At 43.2% G+C, this 20,825-nt stretch overlaps 1 protein-coding gene across 1 annotated transcript in view; it reads left to right on the top strand.

The window, feature by feature from the left end:
* RNF217 (ring finger protein 217) overlaps window positions 1–20,825 on the top strand; it is a 266,249-nt gene that overhangs the window by 224,592 nt on the left and 20,832 nt on the right. The window contains exon 4 of the mRNA XM_033937183.1: window positions 11,455–11,656. Coding sequence (XP_033793074.1) covers window positions 11,455–11,656 — 202 coding nt within the window. The remainder of the gene's footprint in view (window positions 1–11,454; window positions 11,657–20,825) is intronic.

Genomic DNA, 20,825 nt, shown 5'->3' with positions numbered 1-20,825 from the left:
AGACCTCGCTCGTTTAGAACAGTCACTAAACTGTTGCAGTGTCAAAGAGAGAAGAGCCATCGGCTCAGTTGTGATGTACTTGTATTGTAAGACATTGCTTGTCTTGCAAAACACTTGCAAACCAAATTACTTGCAATCCAAGGTGTTACTGTATATATATAATTTATTTCTAATTATAATGATAATGTTGGGGACTCGCCACCACCAACAGACATTACCTTGTTAAGTTATTAGTATGCTGGTCCACTTATATCTATCATATCAAGATTATGGAGTTCTTTTCTGCCTTGATTTTATTTATTGTAAACCGCTTTGCTATTTATTCTGAAAGCTGGTCTATTAAATACTAATAAACCATGTGTGATCCATAGAATGAAAGATCTAATATTCTGTGAACAATATTCCCTCTAAGGATAGGCCAAGTGTGTGCAAATTTTGTGAGTGACAAGTTAAAAAAAACCCAAAACTTTTTTCATGTGAGCAACAAGTTCTAAAAACTCAACAATTTTCCAGATTCACAAGTACAGTCAAACCTCGGTTTGTGAGTAACACGGTTTGCGAGTGTTTTGCAAGACGAGCAAAACATTCTCACAAATCGTGACTCGCAAACCGAGCTTTGACTCGATTTGCGAGCACCCCCCCCCCCCCCCTCGAACCGGCATCGCACCCCCCGCCAGCTATCACACACACACCCCCCCCCCCCCCGCTGGAAGTGGCACCCCCGCCCGTCCAAACAAGCCCATCTGGCACTGGCAAGCAGCACCAACCCACAGGACGTGTCAGTGCCAGTGAACGAAGATCTCTCCTCTTGCCTGGGCCAGGCCTTGAGCATTGTGCATGCTCAAGGCCTTCTGGCTCTCATTTTCTCTGGTGATGTGATGCCGGTTCTCAGGGGCGGTCGGTTCGAGTGGGGGGGGGGCGTTTGAATGGGGGGAGCGATGCTGGTTTGAGTGGAGGGGGGAGCAGCGCCGGTGGCATCGGGGGGGAGATGGAACCAATCAAGCAAGTTCCCCTTACTTCCTATGGGGAAACTCGCTATGATAGAAACATAGAAACATAGAAGATGACGGCAGAAAAGGGCTACAGCCCATCAAGTCTGCCCACTCTGCTTACCCACCCCCTGTCTAAGCCCTAATGACCCAATTTTCTTATCTTGACCCTCGTCTGTCTGCCTTGATCACCTGCACTAGAAGCTTGTTCCAATGATCAACCACTCTCTCTGTGAAGAAATACTTTCTGGTGTCTGCAGCAGCCGCTCTCTCCTCCTCTCCCTATTGGCTAAGGCTCTTAACATTTGCATCTCCTCTTCCTATAGGCTAAGGCTCTTTACACCTGCATTGTGATGTCATAGAACTTTCTGATTATAGAAACATAGAAACATGATGGCAGATAAAGGCCAAATGGCCCATCATAGAAACATAGAAGATGACGGCAGAAAAGGGCTACAGCCCATCAAGTCTGCCCACTCTGCTTACCCACCCCCTGTCTATGCCCTAATGACCCAATTTCCTTATCTTGACCCTCATAGGGATCCCATATGGGTATCCCATTTATTCTTAAAAGTCTGGCACGCTGTCTGCCTCGATCACCTGCCCTGGAAGCTTGTTCCAATGATCAACCACTCTCTCTGTGAAGAAATACTTTCTGGTGTTGCCGTGAAATTTTCCGCCCCTGAGTTTGAGCGGGTGCCCTCTTGTGGCCGAGGGTCCCTTGAGAAAGAAAATATCATCTTCCACTTCGACACGTCCCATGAGGTACTTAAATGTTTCGATCGTGTCTCCCCTCTCCCTACGTTCCTCGAGAGTGTAGAGCTGCAGTTTGTTCAGCAATTTGGTTTACGAGCATGCTTCTGGAACAAATTATGCTCATAATCCAAGGTTCCACTGTATTTTTGTGAGTGATAACTCCTAGAATGTACAAGCAGTTGCTCACATGCTCACTTAGAGGGAACGTAGCCTGTGAATCAAAAGAAATATATTTGACAGTTCTGTAACTTGCTCCATGGGGAGTAAAAGGGGGGAAATTAAAAAAGGACCCCCCCCACCCAAACAGAAGCTGAATAGAAACATGCACAGGAGGAACCCATCTTGCATCAGGAATTTATAGCTTTTTGACAAATGTTTCTTATCTCAATTTATTTATTTAATTTGTTTTCTATCCCGCCTTCCCAAAGAGCCCAGGATGGGTTACAGGTCAAATTGTATAGAGCACTAGAGAAAAGACTGCAAGTGGAAAACAGGTCACACAACTGTAATGAAAAAGTGTAGCACTAAGATTTCGTCCTGTAAAGACCCCCTCAGAGGGCTATTTCTTGTTTTTGCTGTTTTTCTGGTATGAGGCATTGAAAACATTTTATTTGCTTTTTTTCTGCCAAGGGCATTTTAGAAAACCCTCCAGAAAGGCCCTTTCATGGGTAGAGTGCATTCTAGTTCTCATTCCTGCTTGGTGTTTATAAATAGATAAGTTTTTTCTCGTTTATTGTCTATATCAGTGTTCTTCAACCACCAGTCTATGGACCAGTGCCGGTCCACAGAAATTTCCTGCCGGTCCACAGGGCCAGCACGTGCATCAGGCCCAAAACAGTGTTCTTCAACCGCCGGTCCACAGTGCATTCGATGCAGCGTTATCTTCGAGCCAGCTCCCTCTTCCTCACTGATTCAGTGCACAAAGCCACAGGCAGCGGCTCCTAAGGGCGTCCTGCGCCTGAACCGAAAGCCTTCTCTCTGACGTTCCAACGTCAGAGGGAAGGCTTCCAGATGACACACGGGACGTGCAAGGTGCACTTAGTACTATTATGAAGGCGGGGTCTGGGGTGGAAATTGGGTAGAGATGGGCGGGGTCTGGCCTACGATTTAGGCCAGTGTTCTTCAACCGCCGGTCCACAGAATAATTCTTTTATTTCTGCCGGTCCATAGGTGTAAAAAGGTTAAAAAACACTGGTCTATATAGTTCGGGCAACACAGAGTATGCCTACATTTGAACTTCACAGTTTTTCAGCAGGAGCTGCTTTGGGTGAGGGATGTGGGGGGAGGGGAAGAACTTCAATATGAGAGCTACATTAACTACATCTAGGGTTACCTTATGTCTGGGAAAACTCGAACATGTTCTCTTTTTAGAGGACTGTCTGGATGTTTGGTTTTTTTAAATTGTGAAGTCTGTCCAGGTTTTGCAGGGCTGGCATACATAGAGTCCAGTGGCTCCTCTTTGGTGCTGCAATTCTATTTTCTTCAGGCCACTGACAGAGGAATTGCCAGCAGAAAAAGGAAATTGCTGGTGCCCCTTTACCAGCTGCTGGTGAGGCCCCACTTGGAATATTGTATTCAGTTCTGTCACCGAATCTGAAAACCCGAGACATTCTTAAAAAATCGCGCACACATCAGCGAAGATTTCCTACATTTGCATGTGGGCATTTGCAGAAAAAATGCCATCAAAAAATAAAACAAAAACACACTTCCACTGCCCCTGCGTTGTGATGCAGCAGGAGAGATGCCCATTTTCTCCGCTGCATCACAACACCCCTTCCCTAAAATCCTGGCCGTGACCCCCCTGCAGCAGGAGAGATGCCCTCTTCTGCTGCACTAAATTTAAAAACCCGGCCGCAACCTGACCCAAATGTGCCAATCCCACCCCCCGGCAGCAGGAGAGATTCCCACTCTCTCCTGCTGCACTAAATTTAAGTAGTGACCCCCCTCCCCTGTCTCTGCCGCATCCCTCCCCCTTACCTGAACAGATGAGCTGGATGAAGGTGGACATCCTCATCACAGCTGCTGTGTCCTCGTCTAAAATGGGTATTCCCCTCCCTGGTGCATCTTGGGATGCATCGGGAAGGGTCCTAAGGCTCTGATTGGCCAGTCTTTTTAAATAGCTTTTGCAACACATGTGCCTTATGGCTATCAACTCATATGACGCGCTCCAAAGCATGCCTGTGATTGACGCTCATGTGTAATTACAATATAGCTTTTCCTGGCGCATGCGCACATTTGCGATTGTGTCAGTCGCTTTCTCCCACGACTGATCAGATGGGATTACCACGGCCCTCCAAGAACCTCATTTGCATGTGAAGTTGTTTGAGCATTACAAATTGGACAATTTACCAGCACCACAGCGGCCAACAAGATTTTAACGGCGATTTTAAAGCATCAAAGCCTCTGTTGGATGTGTGTCCAAAGCTGGGGTAGAGAAGGGAAAAATTCTACCCCCTTCCACATTGGTGACATTTTGAAAAATTGTGCCCATATCTCATGAGTAGTTTTGCCCCCCAGCCCCTGGAGGGGATAATTCTGGAGCTATTTAAATGTTTTCTTTGCATCATACAGGCCTAATTGCTGCGGAGATACTCTGTGTACCTATCTTCTTATGACAGTTGTCCTTGAAGGCAGACGACTCTATAAAGTGCTCTTCCTTGTTTTTCTTTGTTTTTCTAGTGCTGAACTTTTTAACACATGTCTGATAGCATGGCTGCTGGTGTCTTGGGATCTGGCTGTTTATAAGACACATGCACTTTGCTCTGTGTTGTGGAAGAGGCTGATTTGTTAGTGGCATGAGATTTCTACTCCAAGGCTGTTTAAACTGTCAGGCTGTAAGAAAATCATCCTTTGTACAGACTAAAATGAGGAAGTATGTGTGTGGGTTCTGTATTGATGAAAGATGTGCAAGATGGGCACCCTCTGGTGGCTGCTCTTGAAACTGCATGAACAAATGTAGTTTCAGAAAATAATCCTATATAATAAAACCCTAAGCGCGCATGCGCACTTAGGGTTTCGTGTTCTCTGCCGCCGTGGTGTGTGATCCGTGGCCGTGTTCCAACCCGGCGGCAGGGAACATTCTGGCCACTCCCCTCCTCCCGCCCTCACTCACCATGGAAGCCAGGCAAGCTCTCTCCCTGCCCACGACCTCGGCAGGGAACACACCTCCCGCCCTCACTCGCCGCTGCCACCACCGCTGATGCTGATCCTCCTCTAAAGAGCAGCCTGCGATGGTGGCCGGCTTTAACGAACCTCGCAGGCTCCTCTCCAACCTCGGTAGCACGTTCCCTCTGATGCACGGGATCACGTCAAAGGAAACGTGCTACCGAGTTGGAGAGCAGCCTGCGAGGTTCTCTAAAGCTGGCCACTATGATCGCAGGCTGCTTTGAAGAGGAGCAGGCCAGAAGACGCCGGGATGGAGGGAAGGTAAGAAGCGGATCAATACCGGGGGCCAGGGGGAGAGGGAAAGGGGGCTGCTTTGGGGAGAGGGGTGTGCTGGGGGAGACAGAAGGGGCCATGGAGAGATAGGGAGAGGTGTGCTGGGGACAGACAGATTTGCTCTGGGGGGAAGACAGAAGGGGCCATGGAAAGACAAGGAGAGGGAAAGGGGGCTGCTTTGGGGGGGGTGTTCTTGGGACAGACAGCTTTGCTCTGGGGGAGGGAAGACAGAAGGGGCCATGGAGAGACAGGGAGAGGGAAAGGGGGCTGCTTTGGGGGAGGGGTGTGCTTGAGGAAACAGCTTTGCTCTGGGGGGAAGACAGAAGGGGCCATGGAGAGATAGGGAAAGGGGGCTGCTTTGGGGGGAGGTGTGCTGGGGACAGACAGCTTTGCTCTGGAGGGGGGAAGACAGAAGAGGGCCATTGAGAGACAGTTAGGGAGAGGGAAAGGGAGCTGCTTGGGGGGGAAGTGTGTGCTGGGGGCAGACAGCTTTGCTCGGGGGGGGAGACAGAAGGACACAGACAGCGGCTAAGGAGAGAGAGATAAAGAAACACAGACAGACACATCTATTCTAGCACCCGTTAATGTAACGGGCTTAAAGACTAGTCATTTAATAAAAATGTATATATTTATTCATTCATTCAGTTTTCTTTACTGTTCTCTCAGGGAAGCTCAGAATGGTTTACATGATTTTATTCAGGGTCTCAAGCATTTTTCCCTGTGTGTCCAGGCAGGCTCACACACTCTGTCTAATGTTGCATTCTCTCAGCACAGGCTTTGATCATTTGAGTTGTAATAATGCAATTAAATACCAATGTCTTCCATTTTCACTATGCCAAATACTTTAGCATGCAGTCTTGCTGACATGGAAGAGAACTGTTTTGTGTGTAGACAAGGTCTTTGAATACCATACATTGAGCATTTTGAGTGGGATAGGCAGGCATAGGCGGTGCAAAGCTCTGTGGTAAAATGTATGTATGGTCATTGTCCCAATATGAAAAGTTAAGTGCATGTGGCACCCAGTATTTTGGCTGTTCCAAAATAGTGGTCAGTGTGGATATTTGGAGAATGATACTAATGTTAATGAGGGTAACGCTCTTGAAGTGTTGAACTTGCTCACAAAACAGAATACGAGAAATCAGTCTAAAATGACTGTAATTGATAATGTCACATGCACTTAACTCAATCTGCAGAAGTTCATTTTGAATAGAAAGAGAACTGTGGGATAATTATGGCTGTAATTGTGACCAATGTTCCCTCTAATTTTTCATAGGCTGTGTGAGCAAAAAATTTCATCTGTGCGCATTTTAAAGAAAAACTAAATTTGTGTGCGCTTTAAAATGATTGCTAGAGGGCCCGGAGTTCAGTTATAGGCATTTATGGGCAGGTCTTTGAGTTTAGTCTGAATTAATGAAAACACAATGTAATTTTAGTTACACTTTATGTAACATAAAGTCTCATTTCAATAAACATAAATTATGTTTCATTGAAATGTTTCATTGAGCGCTACCTATAAATAAGGTATCATTGTACTTTATACTTAAAATTTAGAAAATAACAGCAATTTCGTTTTCAAAATTTTTCCCTGCGATCTTTCATATTTATCCAGTCCGAATAAATTCTGTCAAGATCTGTTGAGCCTCCATCTTGAAGGTGACTCTTAACACGCATCAGCATTTCCAAATGCTCTAAATGTAAATGATTCCTTTGTTTAGTCTTCAAATTGTTCATTAGACTAAAACCACGCTCACAATCTGAACTAGATGCTAAGAATGTGGCACCAATGTCCATCAATTTTGCTAAATCTGCAAATTGATCATTCTGAAATGCAAATTTAGTCATATCTGGAAAGCTGTTTATCAGATTGCTTTTGATTTTTTCTGCAACAAGGAATTTAAAGTCTTTGTATTGCTGAATAATAACACTTTCCTCCGGAAGAAATTGTTTATACTTTAAACAAAGAGATCTGATATGTCCATTTCCGAAGTCAAAGTTGCATTGTGATATTGCTGTACAGTCAAAAGCAGACCATTCCTCAACTTCATTTTCAGGAAATCTTTCACCCAGATGCAAACATAGGATGTTGATGAAGGTTAATATGGAATTAGTATCCACTGGAACTTGTTCTCCAGACCTCATCCTGTTGTCAAGAAGACTGTTGACTTTATCACTCCACTTAACCTTGTCGCCTAAGTATTACATTCGAAGTTTGTTCAATTTACTCTGTGCAAGATGATAAGCTTCCAATGGTGTCAAACCACGTTTTTGAAATGCCATGGTTAAGGAAGCCGGTTCTGATAAGACATCATTCAAAACTTCAAGTGTAATATGAAATTGTTTACTGTTCATCTTCTTATAGCAGTACTTTGCAATAGGATCATTATCTTTCCCTTCTTCAAAATATTTTAACAGGGGATCATAATTTTGAATAATTGCTTTAAGTGCAAAGTGTCTAGATAACCAGCGCACTTCATTCAGAGGTCTGAAAGCAATTGATTCACATTCAGATGCATCTGCTATTTCTTGAAATTTGCATCGTTTAGTAGAAGACTGACAGAACACCGTGTACACAGTTCTCATTACAGTTTCTACTTCTTTCATCAATTTTACTTCTTTCCATGAATCAGAAAGTCCCAAATCTTCCCGATGTGCAACACAATGTTGCTGCACTAAATGTGGAATGTCTTTTCTCAGCTGTGCTGCAACATCATCTATTTTGCCCAACATATCAGAGGCACCATCAGAGGTGAACATAACCAAGTCAAGTTCATGTTTCCTATAGAATTCCCTAATTGCTGTTACTATTGATGTAGCATCATAATCTGTAGCATCCCACCAAATGATGTCCTATACTCATTTGAATTGACTGGCCGATACTTAAAGTAGAGTATTAAGTACTTGTTGACAGAAATGTCTGTGCTTTCATCAACAGTTAACGTATGATACGTTGCTAATTTAATGTCTGCCATACGATCATCTTGCACGATGCCATTGATAATTCCAAGAAATTCAAACGCATAGTTTTTGCTTCTCCAGCTATCAGGTATAATAACATACTATGGCATGTGCTCATTGATATCTTGAACAGAAAGCCCTGAGATATTCATCTTAATGGCCAGCACAACACTGTCGATAAGAACCTTAATTTCATCAGGACTGGAACGCTTCCATTCATTACTAATTTGCCTGTTTTCTTTTTTGGTTGGGCTTTCAAGCAACATGTTAACCAGTCCCCCTCTTAAATTTGGATTTTTACTTCTGAGTTTCCTAATACTGTCGGTATGAGATTTACTTGATAGATGGCGTTTCAGAAAGTCCAGTTTCCAAACATCATCTCATATTTTTCCAGTAGAGAATTTTCCAGTTGCTTTGGCATCTTGGCAATAACAACACATAACTCCATCGTCTTCGTCATAGGTAAATATTTCACACAGTCGAACACGCATTGTATTTCGAGATTCCGGTGTCTCCGTTTCAACAATTTCTTCAAGCCATTTAGTCCTAAAAGCTGTTGCATCTCTCTTGTGTTTTACACTTTTCACCATTCGCGGTTTAGACATTTTAAGAGTTATATCTGGTTGCAATTTAATAAACGAATACAGTTATACAACCGCAGTACCACGCTGCACACTACGATTCCACGAAATAAACAATATGGCGGAACTTCAGGAAGTCAAAGAATCGGAAGTGTTTCATATCCTATGGGCCATAGCTATGGCCCTATGGGGCACGTGACGTGTCAAGTTCAACTGCCAAAGATAACGGAATCACGTGAATGACTTAAAATTTATATTATAGCGCTTCAATAAATGTGATAAATGGGAAATCAGAACAGCTGGTCTTCTGCAACATTTCATTGTAGCAGTGAAAATCATTTTAGGCAAAAATTTATTTTTTTGTGCGCGCTATTTTAATTTGTGTGCGCGGGTTCGGCAAGTTGTGTGCGCGCGCACAAGTGCACAGCTTAGAGGGAACAGTGATTGTGACATATAATGCTTGAGTGTCTGATGACTATTCAATGTATTGTAAACCGCTTTTGGTGAATCTCTTCATGAAAAGGCAGTTAATAAATATAAATGATAAGTAGTTGAATGGAGACTGGCTAGGGATTATCACTTTGACAGTGATCAAGTGCAAAGTGAACATGCTCTTTGGACAGATGGCTGAGCAGGAGCAAAATAGTATGCAGACTTTTTATCCCCTCAACTGAAATATGGCCATGAAGGAACCTCCATTTTTCACTCCATCAAAAATTAGAAAGACTAGGGGACACTCGATGAAGTTACAGGGAAATACTTTTAAAACCAATAGGAGGAAATTTTTTTTTTTTAATCTCAGAGAACTCATTGCCAGAGGTTGTGGTAAGAATGGATAGCATAGCTGGTTTTAAGAAAGGTTTGGACAAGTTCCTGGAGGAAAAGTCCATAGTCTATTATTGAGGAAGACATGGGGGAAGCCACTGCTTGCCCTGTATCGGTAGTATGGAATGTTGCTACTCCTATGGGTTTTGGCCAGGTACTAGTGATCTGGATTGGCCACTATGAGAATGGGCTACTGGGCTTGATGGACCATTGGTCTGACCCTGTAAGGCTATTCTTATGTTCTTTAGGCATGTTTTAATCAACTTCATATGTTCCATCATTTGAAATCGTTGATTTTGCCTTCTGATTTTTGGACTGTTGTGCAGGAGATGTTCTGTCTAGGTTAGACTATTGTAAAGCTCTCTGTCTTGGAATTTCGAAAACCAGAGGGCGAACGTTACAATTAGTGCAAAATACCACAGCTAGGTTAGTAATGGGAGTTGATAGGATAGCACATATTACGCCAATTCTGAAGCAATTACATTGGTTACCATTTGTATTTCAGGTGCAACATAAAGTTGTTTCTGTAGTCCATCAGACTATTTACCATCAAACACCATGGTATTTTCAGCAAGTTGTGGCACTCTATAAGCCTAATAGATCTTTACGATCTGAAAATCAAAAGCTATTAATTCCAATAGCACAGGGAAATTATGCAGACACTAGAGCAATAACTTTCTGGATTGCTGGTGTTAAAATGTGGGGGGGGGGGTCAATTGCGACTGTGTGTAAACCAGTTTCAGTTTAAGAAACAGTTAAAAACTCAGCTGTTTGTTAATTCATTTTTGTGATTTATCAGTTGGCATTTGAAGAAAAGAATTTGCTTAACCATATTTGCTACTGTAATCTTGTGATTTATTAGTTGACATTTGAAGAGAAGAAATTGTTTAATTATGTAGATTTTATGACATGGTTTGTTTTTATCTTTTGTATATTTTAATTGATATAAACATTTAGGATTTTTTATAAACAGTATAAAAAAAAGTTTTAAATAAATATAACTAAAAAAAAAAGTGACCATCCAAGCAGATCAATTTTCAGTCAGAACATTTTACTTGGGTAAATACCTTTCAAAATGTTACTAGTACTAAGATTTATTAAATGGCTCCCAAAGTGAGGCAAACTGTCTGGGCTGAGCACTTATGATTAAGGTTACCAGATGTCCAGGAAAACCCGGACGTGTCCTCTTTTTAGAGGACTGTCTGAGTGCCCGGAGGGATTTTCAAAACCTGGTGGTTTTGTTCAGGTTTTGGAAGGCCCTAAGCTCGGGGCCACATCTGGAGGGCCCCTGTGCATGCGTGGACTTTTGTGATGATGTCACTAGCACTCATATGATGTCATTACGCCGATGCCTATGCATATTCGGAGACCCTCCAAATATGGCCTCTAGCTCAGAGAAGAAGACACGAGATTCGTGTAGAGGTGGGGCTGGGGGCAAAATGAGACGGGGCCAGGTGTCCTCTTTTTTTTTTTTTTTTTACAAAGGAAAGCTGGTAGCCCCCTACTTATGCCTGCCAAAGGCTGGTGCCCAACTGATAGCAGTTAGGCACACAAATCATGCCTAAATTCTGGGAACCACTTCTGACATGCCTATGCCCTTCCCATGGCCATGCCCCCTTTGGAGTTGCACTCTATGAAATGTAGGTACGTATGTTTTAGAATAAGGTGTGGGAAAGATGCACAAATAACTCCTAATGACTGCCAATTAAGTGTTTGTGAGTTCCATTAATTGAATAGCACCTAATGATTAAGTTGCCGATCAGGAATCCATTCTCAAATTTGGACAACATATACAGAATTCGAGGAACACTGAATAATACGCATGGCACCATGGGCCACCAGTATCAATCAGCAATAAAAGAAAGCATTGTCTTTTTCTTTTGTTTCCTTGTCTATCTGTCCTCTCCAAGATCCACATCCAGAGAACCGAAGGGTGTGACCACATGACCTGCTCGCAGTGTAACACTAATTTCTGTTACCGCTGTGGAGAGAGATACCGCCAGCTCCGCTTCTTTGGAGATCACACGTCGAACCTCAGCATATTTGGATGCAAATACCGCTACCTCCCCGAGAGACCGCATTTAAGAAGATTAGTGCGAGGCTCTGTCTGTGGTGAGTGAACTGTGCCCAAGTTCAGGGGGGACGGGAGGACAATGTTTGCTAAGTTCAAAAACCTGTTTGTGATTCACATTTAAAAACAAACTTATAGAAATATACATTTTTGCATTAGACTATTGAAACAGTGATGTTTGTGTCTGAAATCATTTCCTAGGCTCAGTGGCGTACCAGTGGAGGGTGGTCCGCCCCGGTGCATACCCCAAGGGGGTGCACAACAGGCCACCCTCCCTATTCTGCTGCTGTTGCTTTCCTTAACCAGCAGCAGTGGCAGTAAACTTTAAATCAGTGGTGTCTGCGGCCCAGCTTGTGCTCCCTTCAGCGGGTGTTTAGCTTCTGGCCGGCTCCCCTGTAGCAGTGGTTTTTCTGCTCAAAGCTGTGGGCGTCAGTTCCTCACACAATCTGCAGTTGCATCGGAGCAGTTCCCTCTGACGTCACGATGCCCACGGCTTTGAATGGTGAACCAGCTGCAGCAAGGAACCAGCCAGAAATGCTGTTGCTGCACAGGGCAGGGAAGAGAAATGTTGCTGCTGCACAGGGAAGTGGGGAGAGAAATGCTGCTGCACAGAGAAGGGGGGATAGAAATGCTGCTGCTGCACAGGGAAGGGAAGGGGAGAGAGAAATGCTGCTGCTGCTGCTGCAGCAGCAGCAGCACCCAATTGGGGAGAGAGAGGGAAGGAGGGAGAAGGAAGACAAGGAGGAGGAACCAGAGATGCGAAGTCCATGGGAGGGAGGAAAGTGAAAGGAGATACCAGACCATGGAGGGGAAGGGAGAGATGCCAGGGCTTGGTGGGGAGGGAAGGAGACAGATGCAAGACCAGGGGAAAGGAAGGAGGGAGGGAGGGAAAGGAAGATGCCAGATAATGGAGGGAAAAGGGGAGTTGGAAGGAGAGGAGAGAGATGCCAGGGAATGGGGGGAGGGAAGGAGATAGAGATGCCAGACCATAGTGTGGAGTTGGAAGGAAAGAAAGGAGAAGAGAGAGAGATGCTAAAGCATAGGGGAGGGGTTGGAGGTAGAAAAATGGAGAGGGGGTGAAGCTGAAATGAATCATGTACAAAGGAGAGAATGGGCACAGGATATTGAAGGGACATAGAAAGAGGGAAGATGCCATATGGAAGAGAGAGAGGGTGGACAGTGGATGGAAGGGGCAAAGAGGGTGGATAATGGATGGAAGGGGCAGAGAGAGTGGGCAGTAGATGGAAGGGGTAGTAGAGAGAGAGGGCAGAAGCTTGGTGGAAGGGGCAAAGAGAGGGCAGATGTTGCATGGAAGGGAGAGAGGACAAACGCTGTATAGAAAGAAGAGAGTGAAGCAGAAACGACAAAAGGTAGAAAGATTTTTTTTGTTGCTTTACTTAGAATCAAGTAGTATTGTAACTGTATTGAGAAAAGTTTATAAATGGGAAATGGAAATAAGGCAATGTTTTGGGACTAAACTCCATAACAGCAGTATACTGTACTGTTCTGAAGAAAGATTTGGCCTCTGAAAACTAATTGAAAAATGGGTTAGTCCAATAAAATGGTATTTTCTTATTTCTCTTTTTTTAAATTTATTTATCAATGTTACATTTTAACAAAATCAAACATTTTGTACAGAAAGATTATATGAATACAACGCCTTATAAAGACAAATAAGAAAAATACATTTTCAGTAAACTTCACTCTATTCACACATTATCAAGTCCTCAATTGATCCAAGCTTCTATGAGTGAATTCAAAGGAATAAACTTTAAACCAAAAAGAAGAAAGACGGTATCTGATGACTGATTCAAGAGGCTTTTATTTCTATTTTAGCAAGGCATTATTGTTCTTGTTCCTTCCTTTTCTAGGCGCTTCAGAGTCAGGAAAGTTGTAAGTTGGGCCAGTTCAAAAAACACATATTTATTATCTCGGTACCTTATTACACATTTGCATGGAAAATGTAGGAAGAAAATAGCACCTAACTGAGCTACACTAGGTTTCACTAGAAGAAACTGACGTCTATGATTTTGAGTTTCTTTACTAACATCAGGGAAAACTTGGATTTTCAAACCTAGAAACTCTTTAGATTTATTTTTAAAAAACATTTTTAGTATCCATTCTTTATCTGGCAATAATGCCACGGTTAATAGAAGAGTTGCTGGTTTAGCCAAATTCTTATCAGATTTCTCCAACATTGCGGTCAAATCTAATTGAGGTGCCTGTTCAACTTGAATCTGATCCTCTACTTGCTGTTCCAATAATGTACCCGGCAAATAGTACACCCGAGTAAAAGGAGGTATTGAGTTCTCAGGAATATTCAAAATTTCCATGAAGTATCTCTTTATCATTTCCCTTAGATTTATAGAAGGAACTCTTGGAAAATTCAGCAAGCGCAGGTTTATTGGCTCAGTAACTATTTTCCACTGTTTCCAGTTTCCTTTTAATAATCTGATTTTCTTTTTTTTTTTTTTTTTCAAATTCTTTATTCATTTTTAAACTTTCAATAAGTGCGGCAAAAATACAATCATATACACTTTAATATCACTTATTAATCCATCAAAAATTAAATCACATCAATACCTCCTTTATATCCATCATAAATCTTTAACCCAAAATAACATTAATATAACCCCACCCTCCCCTCCACCCAGGACGTTTATATAAATTCTTTATTCATTTTTACATTTTCAACAAGAGATTTATAAAATAATCATATACACCTTTAATAACACTTGTAAAACATAGATATATTGAATCATAAAATAATTCCTCCCTCTATCTCTTCCCTCATATAAACATCCTAGTTTCATATACCTTTAAAAATTAAATTAAGCCCACCCTCCTCTCACCCTATACTTCAATAATCTGATTTTCTTTTATTATTGTCAGTTGAACTTGTTTAATCTCAGTCACTTCTTTCTCTATTTCTCCTGTTTTTAATTTAACATTGGAAATTTCTCATTTGTTTTCTTCTATTACTTGTTTCTGAGATTTAAAATTTTTCTCCCCTTCCTTAAGCTGTTTAGACAGTGAGTCTCCTAGTTTGGAAACCAAATCCCATATTGAATCAGCAGGCTTCACATAGTGAAAAGAAAATTCATGCAAACTTTGCCTCGGCTCACCTTGACCACTTTCAATCTGCTGGTCCTGGCTTTTTTCTCCCGTCGTTGTTCTCGCCGTTGACTCAGTCTCCTGACTAAAAAGAGTCCATTGAGACCTCCAACCGCTGGCTCCCAGTTGGTACAGCCTCTCAGTCCGGGAGTGTAGCAGCTTCTGGCTCACTCCCTTCTCGTGGTGAGCTGGCGGGGGAGGTGGATGCCTCAGTTCAGGGCTCAGGGTAGTTTCCAGCCCAAGGAGTTCCAGGTCGGCGTCACTCTATGTCGACGGCTCCAGCGGGCAACTCCCCGATGTCTCTGGCTCTCTCTCCAGTCACTGCAGGAACCGCTCAATTGAATCGAGAGGGGGATTAACGGAGTACCACGAGGCTGCAGCCGTACTTCTACCCCGTCTCTTTGGCATCGCGGAAAAACCGATGTGGAAATCTATCCAAACCAACAGCGACTCTCACAACGTCTGTTCAGTCAGCAGGTACCCGATGCCATCTTGGATCCTTTTCCATTTTCTTATTTCTCATTATTTGTTTTATTTCTATTTGTTAATTTGTAAAGTGATGATTGTCATGTATCAGTTTTTTCAAATTTACATCTACTGTCTTTATATTTTGCACAGTATTAGGGGACATGTGTCACTGTTTCTGTCATGTTGCATTGTATGCAGAGTCTGGTTTCTTGGCGGTTCAGTTTAACTTTTGTCTACATATTCTATTTTTAATTTGTGATTATTCCATATTGGGCAAGGGTGTATGTCTGTTCTGTGTGTATGAAAAGTTTTCTGTTGGCATTGACTGTGCAGGATCTGGTTTGTTTAACTTGTTTAGTTTTACAGTGTATGTGTTGGTGTTTTATTGCTCACTGTAGTGTTTAAGATGCTGCCTTTTCCTAGGTACATTCTTGTTGTGTGATATGTGAATTGTTACTAAAAATCATATTTTTCATATAGATGAGGGGGCCCGGGTGTCACATATGCTAGGTACGCCACTGCCTAGGCTTTAAGACTTCTGCCAATGACAACTAAATGTGTTAAGCTCCTTTGATATGAGAGTTGTTAGGATCAGATATAATACCATCAGAACAGAAGCCAGAGAATGTCTGGACATTAACATTTAACAAAATTTGTGCCAGTGGGATACAGGTCATTAAACCTTTTGCTACGAATAGTTCTCTATGGAAGAATTTTATGAAATGTCCTACTGAAATAAGAAAATATTTTTTACTAGCGTTTGAACAATTAACACTTTAATAACGCGATTAACATATTAATTGTTTAATGGCATTAAAAAATTAACGGGATTAACGCAGTCAGGCCTGCCTGCCTACCTTCCTTCTCAGTCGTGGCATTCTTCATCTGACTGATATCACTTCCAGCATGCTTCATCGGAAGAGTCATATTGAGGGCTGCCTCTGCTACTTTAATCTCTAGCATTGCCAAGCAGGCTATGAATGATTAGATTAGAAGGAACGATGGAGGGAAGGAGGAGAGAGAACCTGACCATGGGGGAAAGAAGAGAGAGACCTAACTGGACCCAACCACTTGGGGGGGGGGAGGAGAGAGAGATACCTGACCAGGGTTGAGAAGGAGGGAGGGAAGAGAGAGATATACCTGATTGGGAGGAAGAGGGAGGAATGAAAGAAGGAAGAGGAGAGAGAGCTACTTGACCAGAAAGAGAGGGAGGGAGAAATAGAGATGCCTGACTACAGGGGGAGAGAGAGGGAGGAAGGAAGGAGAAAGAGAGAGAGATTTTACCGGGGAGGGGGAGAAGAAGGGAGGAAGGAGAGAGGGATGCCACTGAAGGAGGGAGGAAGGAAGGAAGCAGAGAGATACCCAACTTTCTGCTGTCCATCTCCACCCCCCATCCCCATCCCCATCCTGACCGACACTTTACTTACCATACGTGTGCTGGTGCTGAAAGAGGCTGATGCCGCTGGGCTGGGCTGGGCTGGGCTGGTGCGGGGCCTTGAGCATCTGTTCATGTTCAAGGCCTTCTGTCTCCTGCCCTCTCTGAGATTCTGAATTAAAAAATTAAAATTCCTAACTTTATGCGGTTGCTCTTCCAGTTAGCAACCTGAAAATTGTCACTAACCGGCTATGCTTCCATTGGTGCTAAGTGCCCTTTATAGAATACCAGCCTTGTGCAGCTTTCAGTCCTAACTTGGACGCCAGCATTTACATCTGTCAAAACCTAGTGTAAATGCTGGCGCCTAACTTTTGGTAGTTGGACACACAAATGGCAGCATTCTATAATATTGTGCGTAACTTTTGGGAAGACCCTCTTATCCGCCCATGCCCATGCTGTGAAATTTAAATAGCAGCTAGTGCAGATAGAAACATAGAAACATAGAAAAAAGCGGCAGAAAAGGGCTATAGCCCACCAAGTCTGCCCATTCCAAGTATCCCTCCCCCCTGAGTTTACTCCCTTAACGATCCCACATGAGTATCCCATTTTCTCTTAAAATCCGTCACGCTGCTGGCCTCTATCACCTGGAGTGGGAGTCTGTTCCAATGATCCACCACTCTTTCGGTGAAGAAGTACTTCCTGGAGTCGCCATGAAACTTCCCTCCCCTGACTTTCAGTGGATGCCCTCTGGTGGTCGAGGGTCCCATGAGCCAGAAGATATCCTCTTCTGTCTCGATGCGTCCCGTGATGTACTTATACGTTTCAATCATATCTCCCCGTTCTCTTCTTTCCTCAAGTGAGTACAGCCGCAATTTCTTTAGTCTTTCTTCATACGTGAGATCCCTGAGCCCCAAGACCATCCTGGTGACCGTTCGCTGCACTGACTCGATCCTCAGCACGTCCTTTCGGTAGTGTGGTCTCCAAAACTGAACACAGTACTCCAAGTGAGGCCTCACCATGGCTCTGTACAACGGCATCATAACTTCAGGTCTCCTGCTGACAAACCTCTGCGGATACATCCCATCATTTGTCTTGCCCTGGAGGTAGCCTTCTCCACTTGATTGGCAACCTTCATGTCCTCACTAATGATCACTCCTAGATCGCGTTCCGCCGTGGTCCTAACCAAGGTCTCACCATTTAGTACATAAGTTCTGCGCGGGTTTCTCTTACCCAGGTGCATTATCTTGCATTTTTTAGCATTGAAGCCTAGCTGCCAAGTAGTCGACCATTGTTCCAGAAGCAGTAGGTCGTGTGTCATATCATCAGGTAACAAGCTTCTGCCTACTATGTTGCAAAGTTTGGCGTCGTCGGCGAACAGTGATACCCTTCCTCTAAGTCCCTGCGTCATATCTCTTATGAATAAGTTGAATAGAATCGGGCCCAGGACCGAGCCCTGCGGCACTCCACTGATCACTTCTGATGCTTCGGATGGGGTACCGTTCACCACCACCTTCTGAAGTCTACTGCTAAGCCAATCCCCAACCCATGTAGTTAGAGTGTCTCCTAATCCTATCGATTTCAGCAGATGCACGTGTAACTCCAAATTGTTGCTAATTAACACCTTGAGGGAGGGAAGTGACATCATCAAGGCTCATGGCAACCTAGAGCAATTACTTTTTTAGGCTTTGCTAAGCTGAATCTCATTGCTTCCAAGTGTTTCATCGGTGTTCCTGCTTTTGGGTTAGACTGCCGAGTGCATTCTGATGGCTTCGCAAAAAAACCCAGACTGACATTAAGGCTTTTTCCTCCCCTCTCGTGAGCGGCCCCTCGAAGCCTGCACCCAAGATGGCGGGGGAGCGTGTTGATCCTGCAACGGCGGAGCAGCCGCCGGAGGCTTCGTTGCTGGGTCTGCGGCAGGAGCTGCACGGCTGATTCCAAGAGCTGAAGGAGGAGCTGGCTGCAGTTTGCGCCGGCAGTCGCTTTTTGGGTTGATTGGCCTGCACAGTCGAATCAGCAGATTTGTTTAGTGAATTGCATCCCTGCCTACTTTGCATGCAGTTCCCCTCATTTGCAAGCGCGGATTGGAATTGGATCGTAAAATAGGAGGGAAATTGGGGCACAAAGGGCTCACAAACCGATCAATTTGCTTAGTGAATCGAGCCCCATGTGCCTAATGTGAATGCACAACTTAACTGACTAATTGGCCTAATCAATGCCTTTAATTTGCAATGAACACCTCATAATTGATGCTAATTGGCTCTAATTAAAAGTTACATGCACGCAGCCGATGCTAAAAACTGCGCTACACTTTTATAAAAGGGTGAATTCATTTGCAATGTGCTGTTCCTCTGGACCCATTGCCAACATGGCCAGTGTTTTCGATTTCTTCATCAGGGAAGTGGTTCATATTATCTTGCCTGCATGTTCTTACATAACTCTCAGAGACCCTGTAAAAGACCCTCCATCTCCTCCTCCTGCTTACTGTCTCCTTACTCACTTAACCAGAAACAGGGATTCTTCATGCTTAATCTATGCTTTTTTCAAATTCTCTTACAGCTTTAGTCCTTACTACCCTCCTTGACAAGCTGATCCATGTAGCTACTGTGGTTTCTATAGGGCAGGACTTCCCTGTACAGTGGTGCCTCGCATAACGAACGCCTCACACAACGAACGCTGCACACAACGAACTTCATGTCTTGATTCACACAATGAACTTCGTTTCACACAACGAACTTCGTTTCACACAACGAACTTCATGTCTTGATTCACACAACGAACTTCACACAACGAACTTCGTTTCACACAACGAACTTCATGTCTTGATTCACACAACGAACTTCACACAACGAACTTCGTTTCACACAACAAACTTCGTTTCACACAACAAACTTCGTTTCACACAACGAACTTCGTTTCACACAACGAACTTCATGTCTTGATTCACACAACGAACTTCGTTTCACACAACGAAGTCGCCCGAGCTGCCGATGTATTGCATCCTTCCGCGCAGGCACTGCAGGCAGTCGTTAGTCACTGCGCTTAACTGCCCTCTCTCACTGTATACAGTCGTCCTTTTAAGATAAACTCAATATTTTTTATATATCATGGCTTCTAAAAAAAGCAGGAAGGTGATTTCTGTTGAAATGAAACGGGAAATAATTAGAAGGAGTGAATGTGGGGTAAAACAGTGTGACCTCGTCAAAGAGTTTGGCCTCAGCAAGACCACCATTTTCACCATTTTGACAAATTTATCTTTTTTTATGTCATCTTAGCATATTTTATGCTGCAGAACGAATTATTTTTTTTAACATGTATTGTTATGGGAAAACGCGTTTCACATAACGAACTTTTCGCATAACAAACTTGCTCCTGGAACGAATTAAGTTCGTTGTGTGAGGCACCACTGTATTAGTAATAAGTCAGCTCCTTTCAATCTCAAATCCCTTTACCCTGTGACCTGTCATTTGTTTGATTGATTATCTAGGAGTTGACCAGCAGGAAGAACAAAACTGTCAATCAAGCTGGCATTTCTCTCAGTTTTGGAATGCATCATCCTATGCCTTGAACCATATGTATCATTACCACTGAACATTCTCAATGTGTGTCGCTGCTAATAAAGTTTCCAGTTTTAGAAGGACAAAAGTCAGAAGTCTTGCTTCAATTAAAAAAGAAAAAAATTCTGGTAATGTTGGTGACAATTCACTTTCACATGCAAGAGTCTCTACAACTGTAGACCTTCTAATTACTTACAGAGTTGGTAAATTTGTCCACTTCTTTGCTGGTCACAGATTTCAATACAGGTCTGTTGAATTATTTGCTTATTCTTCTTTTACTCATACAGAAATGTCAACAAACAAGTTGTACCTAATTCTTTTTAATGGTCTAACTCGGGGGTGACCAACCTCGGTCCTTGAGGGCCGCAGCCCAGTTAGGAGACAAAGACTGTGTCTGAGTTCAAGAAAGCGTGGGACAGGCACATGGGATCTCTTAGGAAGAGGAGGAGATATTAGATGCTGTGGATGGGCAGACTGGATGGGCCATTTGGCCTTTATTTGCCATTATGTTTCTAAGTTTACCCAATGAATATGAATGACAAGAGATACATTGATGACGTGTTCCTCCTTTGGAGAGGTGATTTAGTCCAACTACATTGTTTCTTAGATTGACTCAATTGAAGAAACCCTAATTTAAAATGTAAGATGCAATATGACTCAACAGAAATTTCATTTTTGGATATTCAAATTAAAAAAGAA

Source organism: Geotrypetes seraphini, chromosome 3 (genome assembly GCF_902459505.1).
Source record: "Geotrypetes seraphini chromosome 3, aGeoSer1.1, whole genome shotgun sequence".
In the NCBI taxonomy this organism is placed as follows: Eukaryota; Metazoa; Chordata; class Amphibia; order Gymnophiona; family Dermophiidae; genus Geotrypetes; species Geotrypetes seraphini.
This window is presented reverse-complemented; position numbering and strand designations above follow the sequence as displayed.